We start from the raw sequence: 27,442 nt of genomic DNA on the forward strand, positions 1-27,442 counted from the left end.
ACTGTGGCAGAAGGTGGCCTGGGTAGCTCAGCGAGTAAAGACCACCTACGTGCTGAGTGACTCCAGCCAGGTCTCCTAAGCAAGCAAATTGGCCCGGTTGCTAGGGAGGGTAAAGTCACATGGGGTAACCTCCTTGTGGTCGCTATAATGTGATTCTCACTCTCGATGGGGCGTGGTGAATTGTGTGTGGATGCCGTAGAGAATAGCATGAAGCCTCTATGTCTGCGCGGTAACGCACTCAACAAACCACGTGATAAGATGCGCGGATTGATGGTCTCAGACGCAGAGGCAACTGAGATTCGTCCTCCACCACCTGAATTGAGACAAGTCACTACGCCACCACGAGGACTTAGAGTGCACTGGGAATTGGGCATTCCAAATTGGGGAGAAAAGGGCAGAAAAATAATTGAATACTGTGGCAGTACCATAGCAACATGGCAACATACAGTTCTTGTACCCTGAAATTTACCTTATTCTGCTGAATTATTACACACAAGAGCCATCCCCCATCAGACATTTTTGCATCAATGCAGATATGATCACCTTTCCCTCCAGAGCTACTGCGATGCATGTGGAAGTTCCGAAACATGGGTTCTGGTCCCATGGAAACCAGAAAGCAAACATGTTCACATAAACAATAGTTAGTGAGAGTCTGAGGTTGCATTTTCACTCACAAATGACAATTTAGGTTTGGAGTATGAGTTAACAAAATATGCATTGCTGTTGACTGTATTACATAATTTACTGTACAACAAAAAATACAACCTGCTTTTGGCACCTGGAAATTTCCGCCGGAAACTGGTCAACAACACTTCTAGATTTGCCACTGGGGCAGTGGTTCAAATTTCAAAAATTGATGCCACAAATGATGCCAATTGAGCTTAACCTGTGTCGACCCCGGAACATTCATTTAACTTGAGCCAGCAACATGTTAGTAACCACCTAGCAAAACCCTAGCAACAATCCATAACACCCTATAACGGTGGCAACTTATGTACAGACCACTCACGGCAAAAATATCATAATGCATCTCTTATCATGTACATTGAAGAATGCTTGTGGGTGTGCTCTTCCCTCCCCCTCTTCTGTATGTCATATGTGCATATACAGCAATATGTAATATTTTTATTGTGTGTAAGTAGGTGCATGAATGAAAGGATCTGAAAATGTCTGAAGTGTTGTACTCCTCCTGGTTTGGTAACATGTGTTTCTCCTTCACTCTCTGTTTCTTAGATGCTCCTGTGGCAGAACTTCACGACTTGTTCTGTAAGAAGTTACAACAGTGTTGTGTGTTGTTTGACTTTCTGGACTGCGTTGCTGACCTGAAGGGGAAAGAGATCAAACGTGCGGCTTTGAATGAGCTCGTGGAGAGTGTGGCCACCAGCCGTGGGGTCCTCATTGAACCCCTATACCCAGAGGCCATTAAGATGGTGAGATGGATGGTGAAAGAGAGAACAAGTGACAGAGGAGGATGGGATTTGATAAAAGAGCAGAGGAGGCAGAGAGAGATAAATAGTTTTGAGAGACGCACAGGGTCTCAATGCTCTAAAGTGCACTTAAAGACCCATTCGAGTTTCCTCGTGTTTAGCTACAGTACATTAGCTCTGTGTGTAGCTAAATTAAAAAAACACCTTAAATGGAAAGCAATTTATTTAGAGTTTTGTTTTGAGAGAGTTTGAGCTTGCTTTGAGAAGTACCTTGGACGACCTTGTAAATACCATAATAGATTACTATGGTTATCATTCAGTTGCATGGTAAATATTATTACACACAGTATATTGTATTAACCCTGTAAAGCCTGACATATGAAATAATTATTTGATATTTGATACATAAGGCTTAGAGGTAATGATTCTTCCATTTAGTTTCCCAGATGAGTGTTTCCCATTTGGTAGTTTTACTCATTTTATTTTTCTTCCACAGCATTTAAATGTTTATTTTCTGCCACATTAGTTAATTAAATCTATTTTTCCTGTCCTCTTGACTAAATGTGTGTATATATATATATATATATATATATATATATATATATATATATATATATATATATATATATATATATATATATATATATATATATATAGGGCTGTCAATCGATTAAAAAATGTAATCAAATTAATTACATGGTGTAATTCATTATTAATTATTATTAATTATTAATTAATTAATCGCGATTAATCGCATATACAAATATTTGCTGAGAAAGCCCCTCATATAACAATAACTCAATATATAATGATTCTACATATTTATATCAATATAAAATTATACATAGTTATCTTTAAATATTTAAAATGATATATATATATATATATATATATATATATATATATATATATATATATATATATATATATATATATATATATATATATATATAACATTTTCAGATAATTAAAATGCATTACATTGTTGTAGCAGAAGAGTTAATCATTAATAAGACAATACAAAAAGCTGCTTTAGAATACAATGTATTGTTTATCACCATATTATTGATCATAAGTCAATCCATTACTCAAGTGAATTTGTCAATCAGTTCGAGATTTATTATGAGGGCTTGTTTAAGAACCCGTCAATTTACACCTACGCCAGACGTCTCTGGTGTGTTGCGTTATAAACATAAAATGTTTAGGTCACTGTGTCAAGTTAAATATAGTTTAATATTCAATCTTTAAACACATCTTGAAATTACTTAGATCACATTTGCGCTCCTTCGAGTGTTTTGAATGCAAGAACGTAACGCATGTCTGTGTTGTTCTGCCTACTGAAGTGTTCTCTTCACTGTATAAACTGTGCATTGCTCATACAGCTAAAGTTGCGCTTACTGCCCTCTGGAGTAAACAGGTGGTACTACAAGCTTGCATTTCTCAGAAATCTTCCTTATTATGGTCCGTGGGCATGCGATTAATTGCGTAAATTTTTTTAACATGTTATTTTTTGTAAAATTAATCGACTGAATTAACACAATAAATCGACAGCCCTAATATATATATATATATATATATATATATATATATATATATATATATATATATATATATATATATATCTTTTGAACTATAGGTAGCGCTGTCTCCAAACTGCTTAAGTATCATCAGGACATGATGTCAATGATGCATACCAATTTTCTTTGAAATCCATCAATGTATTTAAAATATATATAATTTTTTTATAAATTTCCATATGGTTGAGGGACAGTTAAGTTGATATGGGAAAAACTGGTATCGTTGAAACATTCAAGACCCACAGAATCCATAGACTCCAACCTCATGATTTTAGGACATACGGTTCAAAATTATGGACAAAAGATTTCACCTATAGGTGGCACTGTCAAACGCATGTGCCCTCAAACCATGATCCTCATGAAGCATATCAAGTTTAGTTTCAATTGGACAAAGGGTTGCCAAAATACAGCCTCAAATCCATTTTCACATCAACCTTGTTAACTTTGTGATGCCGTAACTTTTTTTTATTGATTTTTTCTCCCTAATTTGGAATGCAAATTCCCAATTCCCTCTAAGTCCTCATGGTGGCGTAGTGACTCAATCCGCGTGGCAGAGGATGAATCTCAGTTGCCTCCGTGTTTGATACCAACACATTCTCACACCCCAACTCGTCACATACGGACGCTCGGGCAGGACCCCTTGGCGTCGCTTATTGACACGCCGGGTGTACCTTTGGCGTCATTTTACGACGCGTCCGGTTTCGAAACATAAAAAACCAGTTGGAGGGCCATTGTAGCGTATTCCTTTTGATTTTTATTGATTGCGGTCTCGACTCTCGACCCGTTCGCGGCGTGAGCTTACCCGAGACGTGACATTTCAACGCTACACGCTCCGGTTCGGAGATATGTAGAACGGCGTCATTTTACGACGTGTCCGTGGTTTTAAACATCAAAAAACAGTTGGAGGGCCATTGCAGCCTATTCCTTTTGATTGTTATTTATCGCAGTCTCGACTCTCCACCCGTTCGCGGCGTGAGCTTATCCGAGATGTGACATTTCAACGCTACACGCTCCGGTTCGCGGAGATACATAGAAGTCTATGGGACTGCCCTGCGCGTCGAAAAATGACGCCAAAGGTATACCCGGCGCGTCAATATGTGACGAAACTGCCCGAAGCGTCCGTATGTGAAGAGTCGGGGTGAGAATGTGTTGTTGATACAGTCAATCTGCACAGCTTATCGTGTGGCTTGTAGAGCGCATTACCGCGGAGACGTAGCGCGTGTGGAGGCTTCACCCTATTCTCTGCGGCATCCACGCACAACTCGCCATGTGCCCCACCGAGAGCGAGAACCACATTATAGCGACCATAAGGAGGTTAACCTACCGTGACTCTACCCACCCTAGCAAACGGTCAATTTGGTTGCTTAGGAAGCCTGACTGGTGTCACTCTGCATGCCCTGGATTTGAACTTGCAAATCCAGGTGTGGTAGTCAGCGTCTTTACTTGCTGAGCTACCCAGGACCCCTATGCCGTAACTTTTAAACTAAATCGAAAATCTAAATTCTGAACAATAATTTCTGTGCAGCTCGGTCTGGAGATTATTTTGAGCCATTGTTTGGGAAAATCAGACCAAGTTTGAATGGTGTGAAAAGTTTAAACTGTAAACATCATAATCCAAGATGACAGCCACTGTAACGAGTAGAGTTGTAATGTAAGGAGTCCATTTTAATCATCAGGATGAGAGTAATCAGACCAAAAAATAATTGTCTCTAGACAAACGGTTCAAAAGATACAACCAAAAGAAAAGTGATTTTTTTACATGGTGATGCCATATAGTATGTCCTAGAGGCCCCAAATTTGATCTGGGGCTACACACCTATCAGTGTGCCAAATTTCATAATATGTAGCTTTCATAGGGCTGCCATAGACCCCCATTGGGTAAGAAGAAGAAGAAGAAAACCAACTAAAACAATAGGTGCCACAGCACCATCGATGCTTGGCCCCTAATAACACTTTGTAAAGTTTCTGTCAGATACATTTCTGTCTGACACATAACAGAGTGCTAATGGCATATTCAACCCATAAAGCCTAATGTATCAAATTTGATACACATAATTTCAACTTAGTAATTTATTAACTTTAACATAGTGCTTTGAAACAATGATAGGCTAGTCTTATAAGAAAACATTTATTGTCAAAAAATGTCTATAACTTTAATTATAATGTTACCTTGAACTTTTATAATAAGCTGTCATTTATTCTAATATAGAGCAACTGTTCACGCAAGTCCGCCACCATTTTTTGACTAATCAATTTAAAACATTAATACAGTAGTTACGTATGTAACTGTGGTTCTGTGAATTCCATATGACCACCAGAGGCAACCAAATAGGTCGTGAAAGACTCAGAATGCTTTCTCACGCATTCTGAATGACAAGGAACTCTGGCGGCCACCTGAAATCATCAAGGTTGTTCCAGAAGAACTGCAGAGCTCACAGCATGGGAAGTAGCCACATTAACCTTGTAGAACTCTGAAAGGTACATGGAGAAGACCAGTCTTTGTTTGGACAAAGTCGCACCCTTACGCACACTACAATGACAGACAAATAACTGATCCGTCTGCCTAAATGAAGTAGTAGAATTGACATAAAACCTTAAAACATGTACAGGACATAGAAGATTAGCTCTCACATCAGTATCAGATTGAGATGAGGGCAGCTGAAAAGCAGCCAGATTAATGGATTGATTCACAAATTGCGGCAAAAGGACTTTTGGAAGAAGGGTCAGATTAGGATGAAGAATGACGCCTGAATACTCTGGCAACCAGTGCAAGCACAACTCACTCACAGACAGCGCATGAAGCTTACCAACATATTTAGTGGAAGCAACTGCCAGCAGAAACACTGCTTTCGAAAACATCCACTTAAGATCTGCATCCAATAAGGAATTCTAGCATGAGTGGCAAGTCCCACACATGAAAAGAGTTCACATGAACTGGCTTAAAATGCATTGCTCCCTTCAGAAAATTGCAAACAAGGCTATGAGACCCCAAAGAGGAACCACCAACTGGGGCATGATGTGCAGATATGGCAGCGACATACACCTTTAAAGGAGAAGCAGCCTTGTTTGTCATCCATAGATGTTGCAAGAAGCTCAAGACCTTTGGCACAGTACAGTGGATATGATCAAATCCCAGATCCCCACACTATGAAGAGAATATTCTCCAACGCGCAGCATAAATTTGTCGCTTTGAAGTAGCTCTGGCATTATCAATGGTATGGACTACTGCCGGCTCACAATCTGCTAATAGTGGATTGGGCCCAGTAGCCAAACCCAAAGCTGAAGACAAACTGGACCAGGTGCCAAACACGTCCATTCATCTGGGAGAGGAGATTCCTCCTGGTGGGAAGCTTGCCACTAGAAGTACCCTGTACTTGCAAAGGGATATTCTGTGAAATGTCTCCCACAGCAGTGGAAAAGGAGGGAATGCATACAACAGGCAGTTCGGCCACTCAAGCCAGCGCATCCTGTCGCAATGGGCTGGACTTCTTGGTCCTTGTGAACCACCATCAGCAATGAGTGGTCATGTCTGACGCAAACAGATCCACCTCTGCCTCGCCGAACTGCTGCCAGATCAACTGCACAGCATCTGGGTGAAATTTCCATTCCCCCGGTTGCAGCAGATCCCTGGATAGAGCATCCGCCATCTGTTTGTTCAATCCTGCCAGTTGAACTGCTCTCAATGATGCCAGTCGGTAATGAGACCATATGAGGATCCTGGTGCCACACCGATGATTCAGATGAAAAACCGTCAATGTGATGTTGGATCGGACAAGCACATAGTGGCCTACAAGGACTGGTAAGAAATCTTGTAGTGCTAGATATACTGCCTTCAGTTCGAGAATGTTGATATGCTCGAAGGACTCTGTTGGCGACCAACAACCACAAATTCCCCCCTGGTTCCATGTTGTCCCCATCCCATAAGAAAAGCATCGGTTGTGATTTCTTCCAGACGAGAAGGAACAACCCGCAGGGACACCCCAGCTATCAAAAACCAATTCTAAGGTTTCAGTGCATGGACACAAGAAGGAGAGATGACAATCATACGATGATGATGTCTTGCCGTGTTCAACTGCAAACTGTTGTTCCACCTCTGTAGGGGCCTGTCGGATTCAAGTGAGTAGATAACGAATACTGTCTGTCGGAGCGTGTGACAATGTGACAGACATCACAAAAGAATCCAGTGTCATTCCGATAAAGGTTATGGACTGCAATGGAACCAAACAACTCTTTGTTTCATTCACAGAAAGGCAAAGCCTCTTAATGTGCTCTAGCAATATCCTGGTATTGTGTAGCACATGCAGTCTCATTGGGGCACAAAGCAACCAATCATCTAAATAGGGCAGAATCCTCATGCCCTTGGACCAAAGAGGAGACAGGGCTGCACTCATGCATCTTGTAAAAACATGAGGAGCCAGAGACAGACCGAATCGTAGTTCTTTGAATTGAAAAATTCCTGGAAGCTGAATTGTAGAAAATTCCTGTGGTGTGGTGCAATGGGAACATGAAAATAAGAGTCTTTTAAATATACACTCACAATCCAGTCTCCTTTCATCACAGACCGAAGAACTTTGGCAGTGTGCAACATGTGAAAAGGAAGTGACATTAGGAACATATTTAGACATTGCAAATCCAGTACTGGATGAGAACCGCAATTCTGCTTAGGAACGAGGAAGTACGTTGAGTAAAAACTGTCCCTCTGACTGAGGGGAAGAAATTTTTCTATAGCTCCTTTCTCCAACAGTGAACACATTTCCAGAGAAAGAGCCATTGAACAGGTTATATCCTCGACAGCTGTCAGAACAATTCCTGAAAACTTGGGGAGCCTGCATCGGAACTGCAGAGTATATCCCCTGCTTAAAGTTGCCAGAACCCAGGGGTCTGACACGGAAGTTCTCCAACAGTTTAGATGTTGCAAAGAGGAATGACCGACTGCCGGTCCAAGCAGTTCAGGGTTTGTGGCTTCTGCCTTTAGTACCTGCAGGGGGACACTGACATGGTCCCCCTGAGGCTGACGGTGAAATGGGCGATGGCCCTGGGCCTCTTCAACCCCCCGAGAACGCTGTGGGGCCTGTGTTTGGGAAGCAGTGTGTTGACGCAATCACTGCTATCGCTGGTATCGGGTAGCGATGATTAGCTTGCGCTGGCGCATCCTAAATGTAGGTGCTCGTGGGACCTAAGCCAGCTGACAGGAAGCTTCTGACAGCTTCATTCTCTACTCCAATACCTCAGAGACATTGGGGTAAATAACAGATGGTATAATAGGCAGTTCCCTCAGGATCTTTTTACAATCTTCAGGCAGCCTCGCCTGAGCAAGCTATACCTGGCGCCGGGCTGTTAGAAGGGTTTCTGAAAGTGTATCCAGCTCACGAGTCACATGACCCATGGCCAACATAACCTTCTGTAGAAACTGAGGCACAGAAGAGTCTACATTTGATGACCTCAATGTGGTGTTGCAGGCAAGAAGCACCTGGCAGATAGTATTCTCTGCTTGAGTTATAGAGGCTACTGACTCGTATGCCTTCTTTATGCCCCACCCCTATGGAATCGGCCTCAGCCATTAAAGCTAGGGTACGGCTGTCTTCAATCTCTTTCTAAGAACACTGGAACCTGTAAGAGTACTCAAAAACTCTGACACAATGTCCTTACACATTGGCATGGTAAACACGTTTGTATCTGAGGATTGCCTGAAAAACAGATTGGCCTGAGCAGGTCGAACAGGTGTTTTGTCCAGCCCCAAATGTGTCAATGCCATCTGTAATACAGACAAAATATCATCCGAAGAGGATGGACCCATCCCCGATGAATGAACAGAACCCCTGCTCGAGCCACCTGCAACAGACAGGCTGGAGAAAACATCCTGATAGGGAGAATGCATAGCGGCATCAACCAATTCTTCCTCATAAAAATGCGAATTGGCATCCAAATCAATATTATGTGGAGGTTTGAAATCGCCCTCATCCACTGGAGTGTTCTCAGTGGGTGCGGCCGATACTGGGGGTTGTAGAGCTTGAAGAAGACGCTTCATCTCCGCCATCCCTGATGAGATATTAACGACAATCTTTGACAGCAAATGCTCAGAACTGTCAGTTTGCGTCACATGTTTCTTTTTTGCCGGTGGAGAGCCAGCCGCTGCTGATGTACAGCGCTTTTGAGCGTGCCGCAGGACTACTCTCATGTTGTGCGAGGCTAACAGGCGAACAAGGATCCAACTCAGCATGCAAAGCTGCCTCTAACATCACCAGCATACTACACAGATCTATCAAAGCCTCTCTTAAATGCTGAATTCCTAAACTCGATGGACAGCGAGATTACAACTCGGTGGAAAGTCGGTGACAAGGCTGTGAGCTATGATTCAGCCAAATAATAGGGAATCAAAACAGCCAATAATAAGCAAGCCCAGGGAATTGGGCCATCAAATTATAATCTTCGGATAGAACTGAAGATAGTCGTGACAAAAAACACCCAGAACAACACCTGTAAAAATCAACTGGCCATTGGATAGCACCGTGATAAAGCTCTGCACGATAGTAACTATTTAAAAGAAGATAAATAAAAAAATAAGTGTAGGCTTTCTGGGAAACCGTTACCAAATTGTAGTCAGACACCAGCCACCGAATAGTACCATGAAGCACAGTGTATCACCAACACTAAAAATCAATATAAAATAAAATACACTATATAAACAAATCCATCCAGATAATGAAGAGCATGCTGTCACAGCATGAGAGGGCGAACACTCACTACTCACTAAAACTGCACTGGACAGCGTGGAGATTGCAGCATGATCTGCATCACAATGCAACTTTGTTGTTATATTTTCTTTAAATTTCTGGCTGGCGCTGCGATAAGTGCATATAAGTGCATAGTGAATTATATATATATTTTTTTAAATAATCAATAGATGGTGCAATAAACATGTGAATCTTACATACCATAGGTTGTTTGGATTATTTGCTTGAACAGACAGTAAAACAGCAGCCCTAAAACGTTGTGTTCATAATAATAGGTATATATATATATATATATATATATATATATATATATATATATATATATATATATATATATATATACATACTACATAAAATATATACATATATATACATCTTATACTATCACTGTACAGTGGTATCTCCACAGTGCTTTTTAAGGGAGGAAACAGTGGTACAATCTGATGTTAAGGGCCGTTTAGACTAAACGTGTTCTTTGCGAAAAATAAATGCAATATGGACGCAAAAATGCATTTGGTGTGAACAGACCTTAGAATATGAGTCAACTTATTTGCCAATTCTGTGCCTTTTAATGTGATTTGCTTTGGGGAGGCAGTGGCCTTATTGCCGTACTTGAATAAATCCTCAATTTCTAAAGAACTCTTTCCTTCTCTTTCTCGCTGTCTGTAGATATCAGTGAACATTTTTAGAACTCTCCCACCCAGTGAGAACCCTGAGTTTGACCCAGAGGAGGATGAACCAGCTCTGGAAGCCTCCTGGCCACACTTACAGGTACATTTTCACACCCCTGCAGGCACACATGCACGCACGCACGCACGCACACACACACACACACACACACACACACAAGCTTTCTAATACTTTATGGTTTTTGTCCCTGCTCAAATAACTTCTCTCTCTTTCTCTCCCCCACCTATACCAAAATTTGAATTCTTCTCTTCAATTTCTAGTTGGTGTATGAGTTCTTTTTACGCTTTCTTGAGAGTCCAGATTTTCAGCCTTCACTTGCCAAGCGCTACGTGGACCAGAAATTTGTTCTTCAGGTATAACGTTTTTTTTTTTCAAATGTATATTTAAAGTCAGCTTGAAAGCAAAATTGACACTGAACACCTACACTGAAAACTGTGGTAACTTGCAATTGTTACCGGAAGGAACTGTTTCTATTTGATTTAATCCATGAAATTACTTTTGTTGGTGTAACCTCATTTGTGCTGTAAATTTTGTCTGATTAAATAATATATTTTAAATTTGAATATAATCAATTTATTTAGATGTTACCACATGAAGCACATTTTTGAGGTAATCTCACAAAATATTTGTATCAGTGTATTTAATTACTCAAAACACATTCCTGGTCTTATTGTGTGTGATTCATCATTTCATGTTAATTCAAATAATTTTTGTCTATGTAATCTTTCAATACAATCTAATAGCTTTGTTGGCTGACATCTCAAAGCACTTTTATTTTTCAATCCCTTTGCATCAACCACCAGTCATATACACTGCAAAACTTGTAATCTGCAATTGGCGTAAAGAGCTATTTCTACCTGATCCAATCCTTAAAATTAGTTTTGTTGGTGTAACTTAATGTAGTCAGGTTTATTCAGTGATGTTAAATAATATTTTTGACTTAACCCAAACATTAAGATGTTACCACAGATCGATAAAATCAAGTCCCACAATGTTATAATTTCTCATTGAATATCTTGATTAATTCAAAAATATTTCACATTATGGATGTAAAATGAGTTGCAAATGCTATTTTATGATTCCTTTCATTGTTTGTTAGGTCCAAAAAGCCTTCTAGTCTTTATCTCTGATTTGTAACATATCTGACTCATGTTCATTTTGCAGCTCAGTTATAATCTTGTCTTTTGGCATACCATTTATAAACGTTCTTGAGAAGTGTGAGGACATACTGTATCATGACATTTACATTTATGCATTTGAAAGACATTTTATCCAAAGGGACCTATGTGGTTTTCATACTGGGCAAATTTGCTGTGGTCCGAATCCAAGTGGTATTGTTCCTGGCGGCGCCCCCGCTGCGTTGGCCTGGTTTCAGACTCTTTCAAATTCTATCGAACCCCAGTGCTTTTCCGTCATAAACTTGTATCATCACAAATGTGCAAAACGGGTCACTATATTTGGGTGTTCATATTTGGGTGTATATATTTGGTATTATTAGGCAAACCATAGTGAATGATACTTGCACTTCTGTGTGTCGCATGCCATAGTTTAGCAGTTGTGCATGTGCAGAAGACACGTGTAAAGGCACAAGCAAACTATGTATCGGACAAAACTGCCAGTGTGTAAGCCAACTTACAGTACATTCAAGGTTTATATTTGTGTGTGTGTGTGTGTGTGTGTGTGTGTGTGTGTGTGTGTGTGTGTGTGTGTGTGTGTGTGTGGCAAATGCAGCTGCTAGAATTATTTGACAGCGAGGACCCCAGAGAGAGAGAGTATCTGAAGACTATACTGCACCGTGTCTATGGCAAACTCCTGGGCTTGAGGGCCTACATCCGCAAACAGATCAACAACATCTTCCTCAGGTCAGAAAAATACATAAAACACACATGGCCACTTTAGGCCTTTGTTACAATTAATATCACATTATATCTCATTTTAAACTCAACAGGTTCATTTATGAAACTGAGCGTTTCAATGGAGTTGCCGAACTTCTGGAGATTTTGGGAAGGTAGGTATTCTTTGGTAACTTCATATTAGAAAGTATGCCAAATTTGTGTTGTTTTCACTGTTTTTATGTATTTTCCTAAATCATGTAACATTATAGATAAGGGGTTTTCAAACTTGGTACCCCGGTACCCTCTTGGGACCGCAAGGTGGTACTAGGGGTAAAATAATGTTCTTTTTTTATTAAGTAAAAAAGTTACATTTATCAAATTTGACATTATCAGTGCTTCATTTGACTTTCTAAAGACTAATCATTAGATATTTTTTTTAAATATTGACAGCCATAGTATTTCTCTATTCCACTCTGAGGGACCCCTTGCCCAAAACACAAAAGCAAGAGCCTTGTCCCTCACAGGGGACTCATATAAGGGGTTACTTGAAAGTTTGAACACCCCTGTAATAAAAGCAAAAAAGCATTTTAATATGTATCAGGTTCAGCCTTGTTAATTGACCTGTATGAAAATCTATCAAATTACATTCACATAGCAAATCAATACATGTAAAAGCCTTGCGTTTAGATTATAAGGAGGATGGCTATGATTTATTCATTGTGTCCAGTGTTAGGAAGTACATAAAATATCTTATGACACTTAGTACTATTATATCAAAGGAGTAAATTATAGCATTTGATAGCACTGTGCTGCTGCAGTTAGTGATACCCGTCTTTCACTCGATTACTGGAGAGAAGCTATGTGGTGTGTAAACTAATGATTCAAACACTTACTGTAGCAGTCACCTCTGACATCAGCACTATCCATATGCTGCATGTTCTGCAGCCGTGCTCCATGTCTTTAGTGTGTTCAGCAATGTCATTCATAGGCATGTTTTCAGACTGCTGCTGATTTGTCTATTTGGTTCAATGCAAACAAAATGGTGCCGATTTTGGAGTGTGTTTCATAGCATAAACAAAGCAAACCTTTGACAGAGAGAAAGAGTGGTAGCGAGAGAATGGGGGGTCTAAATTCAGGATGATGCCAATAGTATTTATAGTGGCTCCCACCCACACATCTCTCTGATCACTAGTGAAAAAGAGAGAATGAGGCCGAACGGGGGGTCTGTAGATTTAGAGAGAGAAAAAAAATGGACAAGAAATGAGATAAAGAGATTGTGATGGATGGAGAGAGAAAGAATGGGGAATATGACTAGAGGAATGATAGAGATCGAATATGTAAACTGATAGAGGGAGGGGAAGGGAGGAGACAGGGTGGATGGTAGGATAAAAAAACAGCGAAAGAGAGAGAAAATATTGATTGAATGGAATTAAATAATAGTTCAAGAGAAGGGAGGAATAGACTGAGTAAAAAAACAAACATAAAGCTAAACAAAGACAGAGGTGATGCCAGACCAAAAGAGAGGAAGGGTTTAGCAGAGGATTAGGTGATGAACAATAATATGGCCAATGAGTATACAGAGCCTTATCAAAACAACTGATACTAATCCTATTTGCTCTCCTTTTTCTCTTCTCTGTCTCATCCTCTCCTCTCCTTCCGTTCTCCTCTCCTCCCCTTCTCCTCTCCACTCCTCTCCTCTCCTCTCCCTCCACTCCACTCCTTCCCTTCTCCTCTCCTCTCCCTCCTTCCCTTCTCCTCTCCTCTCCTCTCCACTCCACTCCACTCCTTCCCTTCTCCACTCCACTCCACTCCACTCCACTCCTTCCCTTCTCCTCTCCTCTCCACTCCTTCCCTTCTCCTCTCCTCTCCACTCCTTCCCTTCTCCTCTCCACTCCTTCCCTTCCCTTCTCCTCTCCTCTCCTCTCCTCTCCACTCCTTCCCTTCTCCTCTCCTCTCCACTCCACTCCTTCCCTTCTCCACTCCACTCCACTCCTTCCCTTCTCCTCTCCTCTCCTCTCCTCTCCTCTCCACTCCTTCCCTTCCCTTCTCTTCTCCTCTCCTCTCCTTCCCTTCTCCTCTCCTCTCCTCTCCTCCTCTCCTCTCCTCTCCTCTCCACTCCTTGCCTTCTCCTCTCCTTCCCTTCTCTTCTCCTCTCCTCTCCTCTCCTTCCCTTCTCCTCTCCTCTCCTTCCCTTCTCCTCTCCTCTTCTCTCCTCTCCACTCCTTCCCTTCTCCTCTCCTCTTCTCTCCTCTCCACTCCTTCCCTTCTCCTCTCCTCTCCACTCCTTCCCTTCCCTTCTCCTCTCCTCTCCACTCCTTCCCTTCTCCTCTCCTCTCCTCTCCTCTCCACTCCTTCCCTTCCCTCTCTCCTCTCCTCTCCACTCCTTCCCTTCTCCTCTCCTCTCCACTCCTTCCCTTCTCCTCTCCTCTCCACTCCTTCCCTTCTCCTCTCCTCTCATCTCTCCTTCTCCTCTCCTCTCCACTCCTTCCCTTCTCCTCTCCTCTCCACTCCTTCCCTTCTCCTCTCCTCTCCACTCCTTCCCTTCTCCACTCCTTCCATTCTCCTCTCCTCTCCACTCCTTCCATTCTCCTCTCCTCTCCACTCCTTCCATTCTCCTCTCCTCCCCTCTCCACTCCTTCCCTTCTCCTCTCCACTCCTTCCCTTCTCCTCTCCTTCCCTTTTCCTCTCATCTCCTTCCCTTCCCCTCTCCTCTCCTCTCCTCTCCACTCCTTCCCTCCTCCTCTCCTCTCCACTCCTTCCCCTTCCCTTCCCTTCCTTTCCCTTCTCCTCTCCTTCCCTTTTCCTCTCCTCTCCTCTCCTTCCCGTCCCTTCCCTCTCCTCTCCTTCATTTCCCTTCTCCTCTCCTCTCCTTCCCTTCCCCTCTCCTCTCCACTCCTTCCCCCCTTCCCTTCCTTTCCCTTCTCCTCTCCTTCCCTTCCCCTCTCCTCTCCTCTCCGCTCCACTCCTTCTCCTCTCCTCTCCTCCAGTATCATTAATGGCTTTGCTCTGCCCCTCAAATCAGAGCATAAGCAGTTCCTGGTGAGGGTCCTGATCCCCCTGCACACTGCCAAATCTCTCTCCATTTTCCATGCGCAGGTTAGATTCAGACTCCCTGACACACAGGAACACCCATACTGGGATACACACACACAGGTCTGATGCGGTTAATTAATCCACTGTAATGGGATAATACACCACAAGAGGGCGCTAGATACTAACTAAACACTAATGCTTAATACAGTGGCCCCAAAAAACTATTTGGACACTTAAAGAAGTAAAGTGTGTCATATCTTCAACACTAGCGGTATTTAAAAAACATCTGTTTTCAAACAGGTTCCCTAAACACTACCATTGCCTACCATTGGTCAAACAAACAGAAAGTCTCACCTCAAATGCCAGGGCTATGGGTAGCCAGTTCCCCAATGCTAAACATATTATATACTGTATGTGTAGTACTGTTTTATGTAAGTAAACTGAGTAGATGTTGGTGTGTAATGTTTAAAACTAAAGGAGTTTGTACGAACTATAAGATTAATGATTAAGTGTTTATAAAATCTATCCTGAATTGAATGCAGAAGTGCAGTTACATTGATGTCTCAGCATATTATGTGAAAGGAGAAAGTTTTAAACGTAAGAAATAAACATAAAAAAATATACATTCTTCATCATAAAACTGTGTCAATTGCATTTTCAATCTTTATTTGTAAGAAAGGTTGCACAAGCCCAGTATCAAGCAAAACATTTCACAAAAAGAAGCCTGTTAGGTTTTCAGTTATTAAACAATAGATATATTGTTCAAAATTAAAAAAATATTTGGACACACTGGGGCCAGTTCTATCTGGTCTCATATAAGCACATTTCTACATTTACCAAATTTTATGTAGCTCCTTGTACGTATTTTGGTAGTTACCTGGTCAAATGTACACTAGAGGTGCTACAACAAGAACAATGGGCCTCATTCATTAAAATTTTGTGAATATAAAAAATTATTGGCAGTAATTTATGTGTAAAATGGAGCTTCCCGAAAATTTCCCCTGATTCATGAGCGCTTCATATTCCACGGATTTGTTAGTACGACTTATCGCTTGGGCACATTCATTCACAATTATCATAATCCATGCCCATGAAACGCTATATAAAGAAGGCTTCAGACTCGCTAGTAAATGAGAATATGAACCTTTTAACATTTCTGTGAACAGTAATGCATTTTTATTTTATTTTTTTTTTGCATTCACATCATAAAATATTGATTTAGCAAACACTTGAATGTTTGTTCGTTCTATAAAGAAAGTGAGGAACTTACACTCATCGCATGCTTTTGCTGTCATCAGAGGTTATTTTGTGAATTAAACAGTCTAAGAGGTCAATAAAAATAGTTTGCATGAGGCTTTAGTGTAAAACAATTTCAGTTTGAATGTCCAGCACCATTAACCTTATTTCTCAGGTTCAGTTGATCACATCGCCAGCTTCAACCTGTTCCGCACAATTCGCACAATTGCTATTTATGACACTATAGGTTAGGTTTAAGGTTTAGGATAGGGGGTAGGTTTTGTTGATTTAAAACTGGACAGAGCATTAACCTTTACAGTTTTTCTGAATTGCTAAAACACATTTCTTGAAAGCTTCACCCATTTCTCACAACTTTGAACACAAAACTAAATCTTCAAACTACATTCACAAAACCCCTGACATTTCTGGCAAAGTTAAACAGTTGCCTCAAACCCATTTCATCTGTGCTCAGAATCAAACAATGCTTTCAGATCATACCCACAGCAAGTCAATATAGAAACACTACAGAGCATTCGTTAGACACTACATCAGAAAATCGAGAACACCGTCCAGTAGTTACAGAAAAATATGTTTACTGTATATAGTTAGTGCATTTTGCAATTACTGTCAAAAAAAGTATAGTAATCACAACTTACAGTAGTACAGTGAATATATTATATAATGTAAGTACTGCAAGTAATACAGTATTGAATGTCTGTATATACAGTAGTCCAACTGCTAAACCCCAAAGAACAAAGATCACTCTAAATGAAAAACACATTACAGTAAACAAAAAAACAAAAAAAGAAATGTGATGACACGTTTCCGACTTATTTATCAGCTAAAATCGTGGATTTTTTTTTTTTTATATTATACATTTTTTTAATATTGATTGTAAGTTTATACCATTATTCTTGTGTTATATTACCCTTGAATAAGTTTAAAAAAAGAATGACCACAGCTGCGAGGGGGTTTCTGTTACAGCTGCTGAGATTGTGACAGTAAATTTGGCATTTTCTCCCATCTGACTGTTTTACATGTAATCGCTCTCTTAATCGTCCTCTTATGGAAAGTCATTCAAATGTTATAGTGGACTTTTTCTTTTGGTCTTGGAGCAAATGGGTAAGTAAAAATAATATCTGCTGTGATCTCCCCTTCAATCCCATTCACCGCTGTCAAAGTTTACCCTGCAAACTTTTACTTCTGCGTTAAAAAACCCAGAGTGTGAAAAAGGCCACAGTCAAGTTCAATGAGATCAGGCTCAAGTTTGATGGGTTTTTTTCTGCGATAAAAAGGGTGGCCTTAGTGTCTGAAAACTTTTTGGGTCCACTGTATACAGTGTAAACATACAGTATAGCGGTTATAAAGTTAACTTTGTGTGCATTTGTGTGTATGGTGCTGTGTGATTGTTTGCATATGTGTGTATTCTTGCATAATGTTGAGTTGGTTGTGTATTATATTCATACTGCTTTGCAACCAATTTGCATGTTATTTCTGGGAAGTGCTTATAATGTTAATACTGCTGGTTTGTTTGTGTCTGCGATCGTGTGTGTGTTTTCTGAAAGTGCTTGCCCTACATTCCAACACTAGCCCTCTCCCCTGTCAATATCACCCCATCCATAATGCAGTGCCTATACTCCAGGCTGTTGAAATGTCCTCGCAAGGGCATATTGGGCTCTCCCAGGGAAGTTTTTTCAGTTGGCCAGACTTATTTCATGTAGCCTCCATTGAAACAGAAGGGGACAGTGCAGCCAAATCTTTAATCACGCTTCCCTCAAGGCTCATCCTACACATCACACATTTGTGGAGAGCTCTTAGCGAGATGAAAGGCGAAATACCGAACTCTGTTTTTTATTGATTTTCATAAAAAATTTTGTCACCTACCATTATTCTTTTGAACTCTGTGAAACCTGTGGCTGTTGTGATATGGTTTCTATTCAATCTGTTTGCATAGGAACTAATGGTGAGCGGTTAAATCTTGGTGGATTTATATTAGGATGATTAGAGCTTAGTCCTATTGAGCCTCAAACTACTGAGTGACACCAGGAGATATATTTGAACTGTGGTGTCTCTTGGGTATATGATTTTTATTGTGCGCCAGGCCAAAACTTGTGTTGAGGTTTGATGTTTAATCTTAGTTTTACTTTGGCCAGGGTTTTACTGCTTAAAACTGGTTCTTATGTAGACAAAACACGAGAAAACACACACACACATTTATACTGTAGATTCAGACACACATGCACATAAAATCTCTTGCTAAAGATTTAAAAAAAAAATTAAAGGGAGAGCAAGAGAAAAAAAGAGAGAAAACACTTAATAGACTGAGAACTAAGAGGATAATTATGATGTTCTCGAGTTGATGTGGAAAAGAACAAGGGGGAGAGAAAAAACAGGAGTTAATAGGGCTTTCACCTCCAGGGGAAAGGCAAAGATTTTTATGTGACATCAGCCCTTCCGAAGCAGACACACACACACCATCACCACCCTAACAGCTCACCCAGGCAACCGTGCAGAAGGTCTTCCGTGGTAACAAAACACACACACACACACACACACGGCCAAATCGTTTGTGTAACCGCTCTTTGGAAAAACATCCTTTTCTCACTCTTTTGCTCAATCTGTGTTGTGCTCTTTGGGGAATATACTAATCTGAAAATAAATGCAGCATGTGTATGTGAGTGTGCAGCCTAAAGATGTCATTGTATACTTATGTATAGTCTCAGTGGTTTAGTGACATGTATAGCTGACACCACACCGATATATGCAGCTTTCAGTGAGTAAAACATTGCGTACAAATTACATAAACAAAAAGACTGTTGTGTCTCCACTTTCTGATATTATTTTAGTCTTAGAAAAAAGGCTTGGTGACAGAATCACTATGGATTACAATCAGCGTTTGTGTTGATATGCAGCGAGTGTAATGAAACGTGTCACATCAGCTTGACGTCTTGTCAGATCTTTAGTAAAAGAAAAAGCTCACTGGTCACTTGATGAGAACATAAGACCCCGCCTTGGAGACAGAGCGAGTTTTTCCAGAAAGCCGGATGAGTTGTTTCAGTTTTTGGAGCCATTAACTCAGTAGAGAGTCCTGATGGTTAAGTGATTAATGACCTCCCGCTGAAAGACGCTAATGCAGGTTCCGTCTCTCTAAGCCTGGCTGGTGGTTATGTTAATGAAGGAAGCTTACACCTGAAAATCACTGGAAAAATTGGCTAGTTGGTGCCAACCTAAGAAATGTGCTTTTAGAATATACCCTAACTTAAAATGTAATTAACTATGACAACTATTGATTGGCTCAGTTACACTCTAAAGTTCTCTTCTACTTTTATGAAATTCTATTAATAAATGTATTTCAAGTATTTTACATAAACAGATGAGACACAGTCAGCTTATGTTTTCTATAGTTAGAAAAACAATTGTCCTATTAAAAAGTTAAAAAAATGCCCCTGAAATTGTAATCCAGGGGGCACATTTTTCCTTTTATTATAAAAGAAAATTTCTGACAGTGGTCATACCAGGCCCTAACTATGGCCCTTCATCTAACACAGGGGTTCTCAACCTTTTGCAAGCTGGGCCCCCCCAAAGCTGGTTCATTGCAGTTGGGGCCCCAGTGCGCCCCGCCCCGCCCCACGCTTTATTGTTGTTATTATTATTATTATTATTATTATTATTATCATCATCAGTAGGCCTATTATCATTACTAGGCTATTGTTATAATTGGGAATTGGCACCAGACCTCTGATATTAATTTATGTTTTATTATTGTTATTATTACTAGGCCTAATAGTAGGCATCGTCTGCATATTTTACAGAAGCTTGCTGGTAGGTGATGTTAATGTGAGACCTGAGCCTGCTTTGCCTTGCAAAGATCCTCAATTCTTGGCTCAATGTTTGATAAACATAGCCTCAAATCATCCTCAATTTGTGCACGATTGCAGTATTTCGTTTTGAGTGCAGTCATTTTTGAGAATCCTGCCTCACACAAATATGTCGACGCGAAAGGAAGGAGAATCTTCAAGGCGACGTCACAGAGTTCAGGGTATGCCTGCATCAATGCTGCCCAGAATGACGAAAGAGGGCAGGAGCTAAAGAGTTCATTCAGTCTACTGTCACTCTTCAGCTCAATAAGCTGTTCCTGCATATCAATTGATAGCTCGTTTGCTGTGCACACAAACGGATCTCGAACCCACGCAAAAGAGCGATAATCCTCTTTAAAGTACATCGCAAATTGTTTTCTCATTGCTGACAGGTGCTCAGACACTGATTGAAATAGGGAGGAGAAATCGTGTAACGTGCCTGCATCAGTGATAAAGTCTGCAAGGCTGGGGAACATGTCGCAGTTCCCTCGACTGATGCGGCCATGCCAGAGGTCTAGTTTTTGTGTGAAGGCATGCACTTTGTCTGCAAGGAGCAAAATATGAGTTTCACGGCCTTGCAAAGACAGGTTGAAATCAAACAAATGAGCGCCATTTTCTAAAGTCTATGAGCGCAGCACACACAAATAAACTAAACTGACATACTGCAGTTAAATTTCAAAATGTGGTGTTTTTATATTTATAACATTTGAATACAGTTCAGCAACATACATCACACGACCTGACGACCAAGAGAGCTGACACTTGACCATCACTTAATTTACCATCACCTCACGATTGAAAATGTTACACTGATTTCATATGACAGTTCAACAAACAAGTTAATAATATTAAGTCACTTACATTTTAGACGAAATAATGACTGTTTTGGTCTATTTTAGCAGCGAAAATAGATCCGATGAATCCAAACAAAGATCACAGCATAGCCATAGCGCACCTCACAGCAATACTCAATCGTGTTTTGAATGATTCAGTGTTGTGAACGAATCGGTTGAGTCAAAGATTCAATGACACCCATTCACAAACATCTGTCTCATTCTTGATGAATCGGCCATTTGAACGAATCGTTTGAATGAACGACTCAATGACTCGCTTAATGAAACCGCTTATCACCTGCATTTGCGCTCACTATCGACAAACCAATCAAATTTGTTCAAAACTTTTTTTTTTTAAATCAGTCCAAACACATTTTAATTTTTATTCAGGAGTTAAGTATATACAAAACTATAACTTTTTATGACAGTAGTCTAGTGATAAAAAAAATGTGCCCCAAAAATCTTTTTTTCCAGTTTTTTTTCCCCTTCCATCGTAGCCTACTCGCGCCCCCCCCCGGGAGGGGCGCGCCCCACCGGTTGAGAACCACTGATCTAACAGAATGCCTTGCAGGTTTACTAAATGTAGTGCACCAATTCAGTGCCTACTTTTAACATTACACGTTGCTTTTCACATTAAACTGTTCTCCGTAAATCTAGAAAAGAGTCCATAGTGCCTACACCTACTTATTGGCACTTAAATATATTGTTCTGTATAGGTATGTGCCAATGCACTGACTGTTGCAAAACCTTGCAATGCTGACAGATTGATGATACATCCATGTGGTGGCATTTAGAATCTTGATTAGAAGAATGGTTTATTTGTGAAGTCTGCTCAGTCCTTCAGATCAAACCATGAAAGGAAGATAAGGGCTTTAATCTGTTCCTCACAGTGAAAGAGTGTTTGCACTCTAATCAGTGAAAAATCTCCCTAAAGCGTGGCAACACTGACCAACACCGCCGCCACCCCAACCTGCCTCACACACCATCACATACTCTTTAAACAGAAGTGCCCACAGCTAAAATCAATAAGCCTTTGAAGTGGCCCATACAGTGTGTAGCAAACCTGCAGAATTACAGCAAGTGATTATATTAACAGTCCACAAGAACTGAAATATTTGTGTCCTTTTTTATGTAGCTGGCTTACTGTGTGGTGCAATTCATGGAGAAGGATGCCACTGTTACAGAACATGTAAGACCAGAAATGTCATGTCATAAAACAAACTATTATTGTTACCATTATTACTACGGCAATTGCTTTGAAAGTCTCACTCATAACAGGAATGTGAATGATTTATTTATTGGTCTATTTACTGTTCTTCATTAGATCATCAGGGGGTTACTGAGATACTGGCCCAAAACATGCACTCAGAAAGAGGTAAGAAAGCAGAGATGGGTGTATAAATGGATAGATACATGAAAGGTAGTAGATCTTGATACTAATGTTCTGACACAGAATTCTGAGATATTGAATAACTACCTAATTCATACTTTGCTGAGAGTGTTTTTTTACTTAATTATAGCTAATAAATCAATGACATACTTCATGACATGTCTTCGTACTTAATGTATTGTATGTTTGCCAATAAATATTTTGTGATATCAATTCCTTTTTGAGTGTTTTTGGACATCATCCTGTGACTCCAGGTGATGTTCCTGGGGGAGATAGAGGAAATTCTGGATGTGATTGAACCATCTCAGTTTATCCGTGTGCAGGAGCCTCTATTCAAACAGATTGCTGCCTGCATTTCCAGCCCTCATTTTCAGGTCAGAGTCCTTCTTTACACTTGTGCATTACTCCCACACTGTGCTTTCCCATCTCTGTCATTCACTAGAACTGTTCCTCAGATGGCTGTCTGCAGTATTTGTGAACGCAAGGAGGTGCAATGAACATCTTTCTGTTTCTTTACTGGTCGGGCAATCTCTCCACTCTTTCTTTCTTTCTTTCTTTCTCTCTCTCTCTCTCTCTCACAGGTTGCAGAGCGGGCTCTGTATTTCTGGAATAATGAGTACATTCTGAGTCTAATAGAGGAGAACTGCCAGGTCGTCCTGCCTCTGGTCTTTGGCACACTGTACAGAGTTTCCAAAGATCATTGGAACCAGTCAGTATTTTTGTTATACATAAGATTGATTTAGAACACTTTCAATAATACTGAGTGCATTTACATGCACCAATACGCTGGTAGCAACCAAAAATCAGCAATCAAACTATTGAAAATCTGACAATGCAAGAAAACCTTGTTTACATGAAATTTGAAATCATCAGGTCATTTTAATTAATGTAATTTGTTGAGTAAAGACGGCAAAATTTAGTTTAGTTTAAGACTCGTTTTTCCTGACAGGACTACTGACAAACCTCTCAAGCCCATTGTTGTTATGGTAATGCAGGCTAGCATTTTAATACATGTGATGCACATGTAATCGGATACACATGAATAGTACATTCAGAGTCAGCAATTGGATTTAATTTACTCAGAATGACAAAAATCTGTGCATGTAAACAGTCACTGAAATCTACCTTAAATATCTAACATATGCAACGTTTATACAATTTTATTTAGTTAGTTTATGTTAAGTTTATGTTAGTAATTCATTAAGAAATTAAAAACACAACTAAGTTTTTTCCATTTATCTTTTTTCCTTAGGACGATCATCTCTCTTATCTACAATGTGCTAAAGACATTTATGGAGATGAACAGCAAGCTCTTTGATGATCTCACTGCCTCCTATAAAGTGGAGAAACAGAAGTGAGTACAGTGCGGAGGCCTGTGATTATGGTCCTGTTTACACCTGATATTATGATGCATTTCATGCGATCCACACCACCGTTTACACCTGGTAATACACCGTAATATCTCTTTTGACCACTTGTGTTTGGATTTCGAGAGTAGGGTCTCTGATTTCACAACATACATCAATTATGATGATTAAGCACAACAAAGTAAACAAAGAAAAAGAAAGCGTTAAAAACCGGCAAACCAATTTTCTTAATTATACTTGCATTTAATCTAAACGCAAAGTTATTTTAGTAGAGTACTTGCATTAACTGAGCTTCAGTCCCTGGATGTTGTTATCGGTACACTGAAGAAATTTGTGTATTTAATTTGTAATGTATTCTCTTTTTCAAATTTGCCAACCAGACATTTATTTCACCTTAAAGTGCACGCAACCTGGCAATGTTCACCCTTGTTTTAGCCCATCGGTTGATTGACAGGTAAATAGGTGCCGCTTCGCTTCTGTTTGAACGGATTAGTGTTCACACTAAGAGCCTAATGTGCTCACATGGTTTTTTGACCACCTTTAAATGTGGGAAAAGTGGACAAACCTCAAAACGTTTTGAAGTCCATTTACACCTGTCTTTAGCATCGTCCCGTTTTAAATGGATTGCCAAAATGCATCTTAAAACCTCAAAATGAGGAGAAGTGTATTTCTATCAGGAAGACTCGCAGACTTGAGTGAAATTGAAGATGACATTTATTTGATGAATATAAAACAGAAAAGTAATGTCTCTCTTTGGCGTAGGCCCCGTCTGGCGGTCCGAAGTTGTAGTACTCGGAACCGTCATATCCTACCGGAGATAGGAGGCAGGGGCGAGGAGCCTACCCCCGTGCAGGACGGGACTCAACTGATGGTGGTGGGGTGGTGGAGGTTGCCGCGTTAGCACACTGAAACAGCAATGTGATAGATTGTGAGCAGACTTATAAAGCACCGGCTTACATGCGATTGGCTGGGAATTATCCAGCTAATGGTACGATGATGTACATCTGCTTGTCTTCCCGCTAGAACTACGCTGCGATTACATTTCTCATCAAGCATTTTGATCCTTAATCTTCCTCTTATAACTTAAACTCATTTTACACCTTCTGTCTTGTCTCTTTCAATCTTTTTCCTCTCTGTAGGGAACAAAAAAAAGAGAAGGAGCGAGCCGAGCTGTGGAGGAATATGGAGGAGCTGCAGGAGAGGCGGCTACAGAGTCTGACCGAGGACAGCAGAAACCAGAAAAACCTACAGGAAAGAGAGAACACTACCAAGAGCCAGTCAGAGACCAGTGCTGCCAACACCACCTAGAGACCACACACAAACATACACAAAGTCACAAACAAATATCAATAATACCGACTCGGGAACCAGTCAATGCCTCAATTTCATCTTCTGAAACACACACACAAGGTGCAGACACTTCTATCATAAGCACCCCACTGAGCACATGTACAACAGGCTGTCCATATGTAGATATGTTACAAACACTGAAGCACACATCACACACTGAGTGAGATATAAAAGCTTAAAAAAGGGGTACCTTTCACATGCATCCAACACTTTCATATGCTTTTCACACACTAGCCTTTCTGCATCTTTTCTTTCTATTCCTACACACTGGGATTATGAACTTCAAATATACCTGCATGGGGTCCAAACATGGAAGACACACATGCTCACACTCAAAATCAAACACATACAGTATGCATCATTCATTATTGTCATTCAAGAACTGGCTCTGTCTCTCTCAGGCCCGATCCAAGGCCCGTTGTGAACTGACCAACAGACTCTGCATCCTGTCAAACATGGAAGAGAAATTAAGTTAATAATGATGATCCTAAAGATGAAAATTATAAAATTATAATGTTCCTACTTCTACAGCTTATTCTATAAAAGTACCACTTCTATGCTACTATAACTGATGTTATATATGTGTGTGTGTGTGTGTGTGTGTGTGTGTGTGTGTGTGTGTGTGTGTGTGTGTGTGTGTGTGTGTGTGTGTGTGTGTGTGTGTGTGTGTGTGTGTGTGTGTGTGTGTGATATCAAAGTCTGATTATAGTGTTGGTGGGGGTATTCTAGTGTAGCACCTCTTAAACATGACTGAAGTACGCTGCTACGTAAAACTAAACTTGTCCTGAAGTGACAACAATACTTTAGTCTGTTCGTATCATGTTTTTTTTTTTAAACAACATTCAAAACATTTTATTTCATCAATATTCCCATCTGGGGTTTTTTTTTAAATCATTTTTAAATTATGTTATCCCCTTTTCTCCACAATTTGAAATGCCCAATTCCCCTCCTCGTGGTGGCGCGGTTACTCACCTCAATCCGGGTGGTTGAGGACTTCTGAGACCATCAATCTGTGCATCTTATTATGTGGCTTGTTGTGCATGACACCGCGGAGACTCCGTATGTGGAGACTCATGCTACTCACCGCGATCCACGCACAACTTACCACGCTCCCCATTGAGAACCCCTAATCGTGACCACGAGGAGGTTACCCCATGTGACTCTACCCTACCTAGCAACCGGGCCAATTTGGTTGCTTAGGAGACATGGCTGGAGTCACTCAGCACACCCTATATTCGAACTCTAGACCTAGAATTGCGGCTGCAGGGGTGGTTGTCAGATCTGTTTTGAAAAATGTGTCATACAATTATTTATTTATTTATTTATTTTTCTTCATTTTGCTTGATAAAACACTCTCTTTTGTGTTTCAGGACAGAGTCTTAATTTTGTAATCTTGTTTTTTGGATGTTTGTTTTTTGTTTCTTATATTTATTGATGTAGAGGCTTGATAATGGAAAGGAACGGCATGTGTATAGGCATATTGAGAAAGCATAGGAAGAGATTGTTCTGATGTGTGTGTGTGTGTGTGTGTGTGTGTGTGTGTGTGTGTGTGTGTGTGTGGATGATGTAGAGAAGGGGTGTATTACTATCTATAGTTTAGAAGAGAACAGGGATTAAATGAGAATGTACTATCCACTTTGAGTGTGTTTATATGCTCAAATGAACTGCCACTGGTGATTATTGATTTTCAGTAGTCTCTCTCACTGAGAAAAAAAAAATGAAAAGAGCAAACAGTATCACTCTTGTTCTTGTTTCAAAGAAAGCAACCAGGTTGACTCCCCTTGTTTGACCTCTAAGAACTAGTATCTGCAGAAATAAAACATTTCATAGTAACAGTATGGAAAAGAGAAGTGAAATAGAATAGAGATGGCAATAAATATGGACTGAAATTGTACGCATACGTAGCATCACTTAAACTAGAGTTGCACTGTCCTTTTGATCAATGTCTTGTGTTTAAACATAGCAATGTATTTTTGGGGGACAAACGCCTTTGGGATATGAATGTATAAAAGTGGGATGTAAACATGAAAACGTGTGTTTAATAACTCCGCATCAAGAACACTTTTGTCTTTATTTTCACTCATAATCTTGTGCCTGTTGTACAGTCTCAATT

The 27,442-nt window shown here is 40.3% G+C and overlaps 1 protein-coding gene across 1 annotated transcript in view; it reads left to right on the top strand.

Moving 5' to 3' along the window:
• ppp2r5b (protein phosphatase 2, regulatory subunit B', beta) overlaps positions 1 to 27,373 on the top strand; it is a 37,192-nt gene extending 9,819 nt beyond the window's left edge. The window contains exons 2-13 of the mRNA XM_052136265.1: positions 1,234 to 1,430; positions 10,408 to 10,509; positions 10,689 to 10,781; positions 12,160 to 12,290; positions 12,377 to 12,436; positions 15,251 to 15,359; positions 22,358 to 22,411; positions 22,547 to 22,597; positions 22,867 to 22,986; positions 23,194 to 23,321; positions 23,865 to 23,966; positions 25,119 to 27,373. Of these exons, the coding sequence (XP_051992225.1) occupies positions 1,234 to 1,430; positions 10,408 to 10,509; positions 10,689 to 10,781; positions 12,160 to 12,290; positions 12,377 to 12,436; positions 15,251 to 15,359; positions 22,358 to 22,411; positions 22,547 to 22,597; positions 22,867 to 22,986; positions 23,194 to 23,321; positions 23,865 to 23,966; positions 25,119 to 25,287 (1,316 nt within the window). The 3' untranslated portion in view covers positions 25,288 to 27,373. The remainder of the gene's footprint in view (positions 1 to 1,233; positions 1,431 to 10,407; positions 10,510 to 10,688; positions 10,782 to 12,159; positions 12,291 to 12,376; positions 12,437 to 15,250; positions 15,360 to 22,357; positions 22,412 to 22,546; positions 22,598 to 22,866; positions 22,987 to 23,193; positions 23,322 to 23,864; positions 23,967 to 25,118) is intronic.
• Positions 27,374 to 27,442: the final 69 nt, after the last annotated feature.

The sequence above is a fragment of the Xyrauchen texanus genome, chromosome 1, assembly GCF_025860055.1.
Source record: "Xyrauchen texanus isolate HMW12.3.18 chromosome 1, RBS_HiC_50CHRs, whole genome shotgun sequence".
Taxonomy (NCBI): domain Eukaryota; kingdom Metazoa; phylum Chordata; class Actinopteri; order Cypriniformes; family Catostomidae; genus Xyrauchen; species Xyrauchen texanus.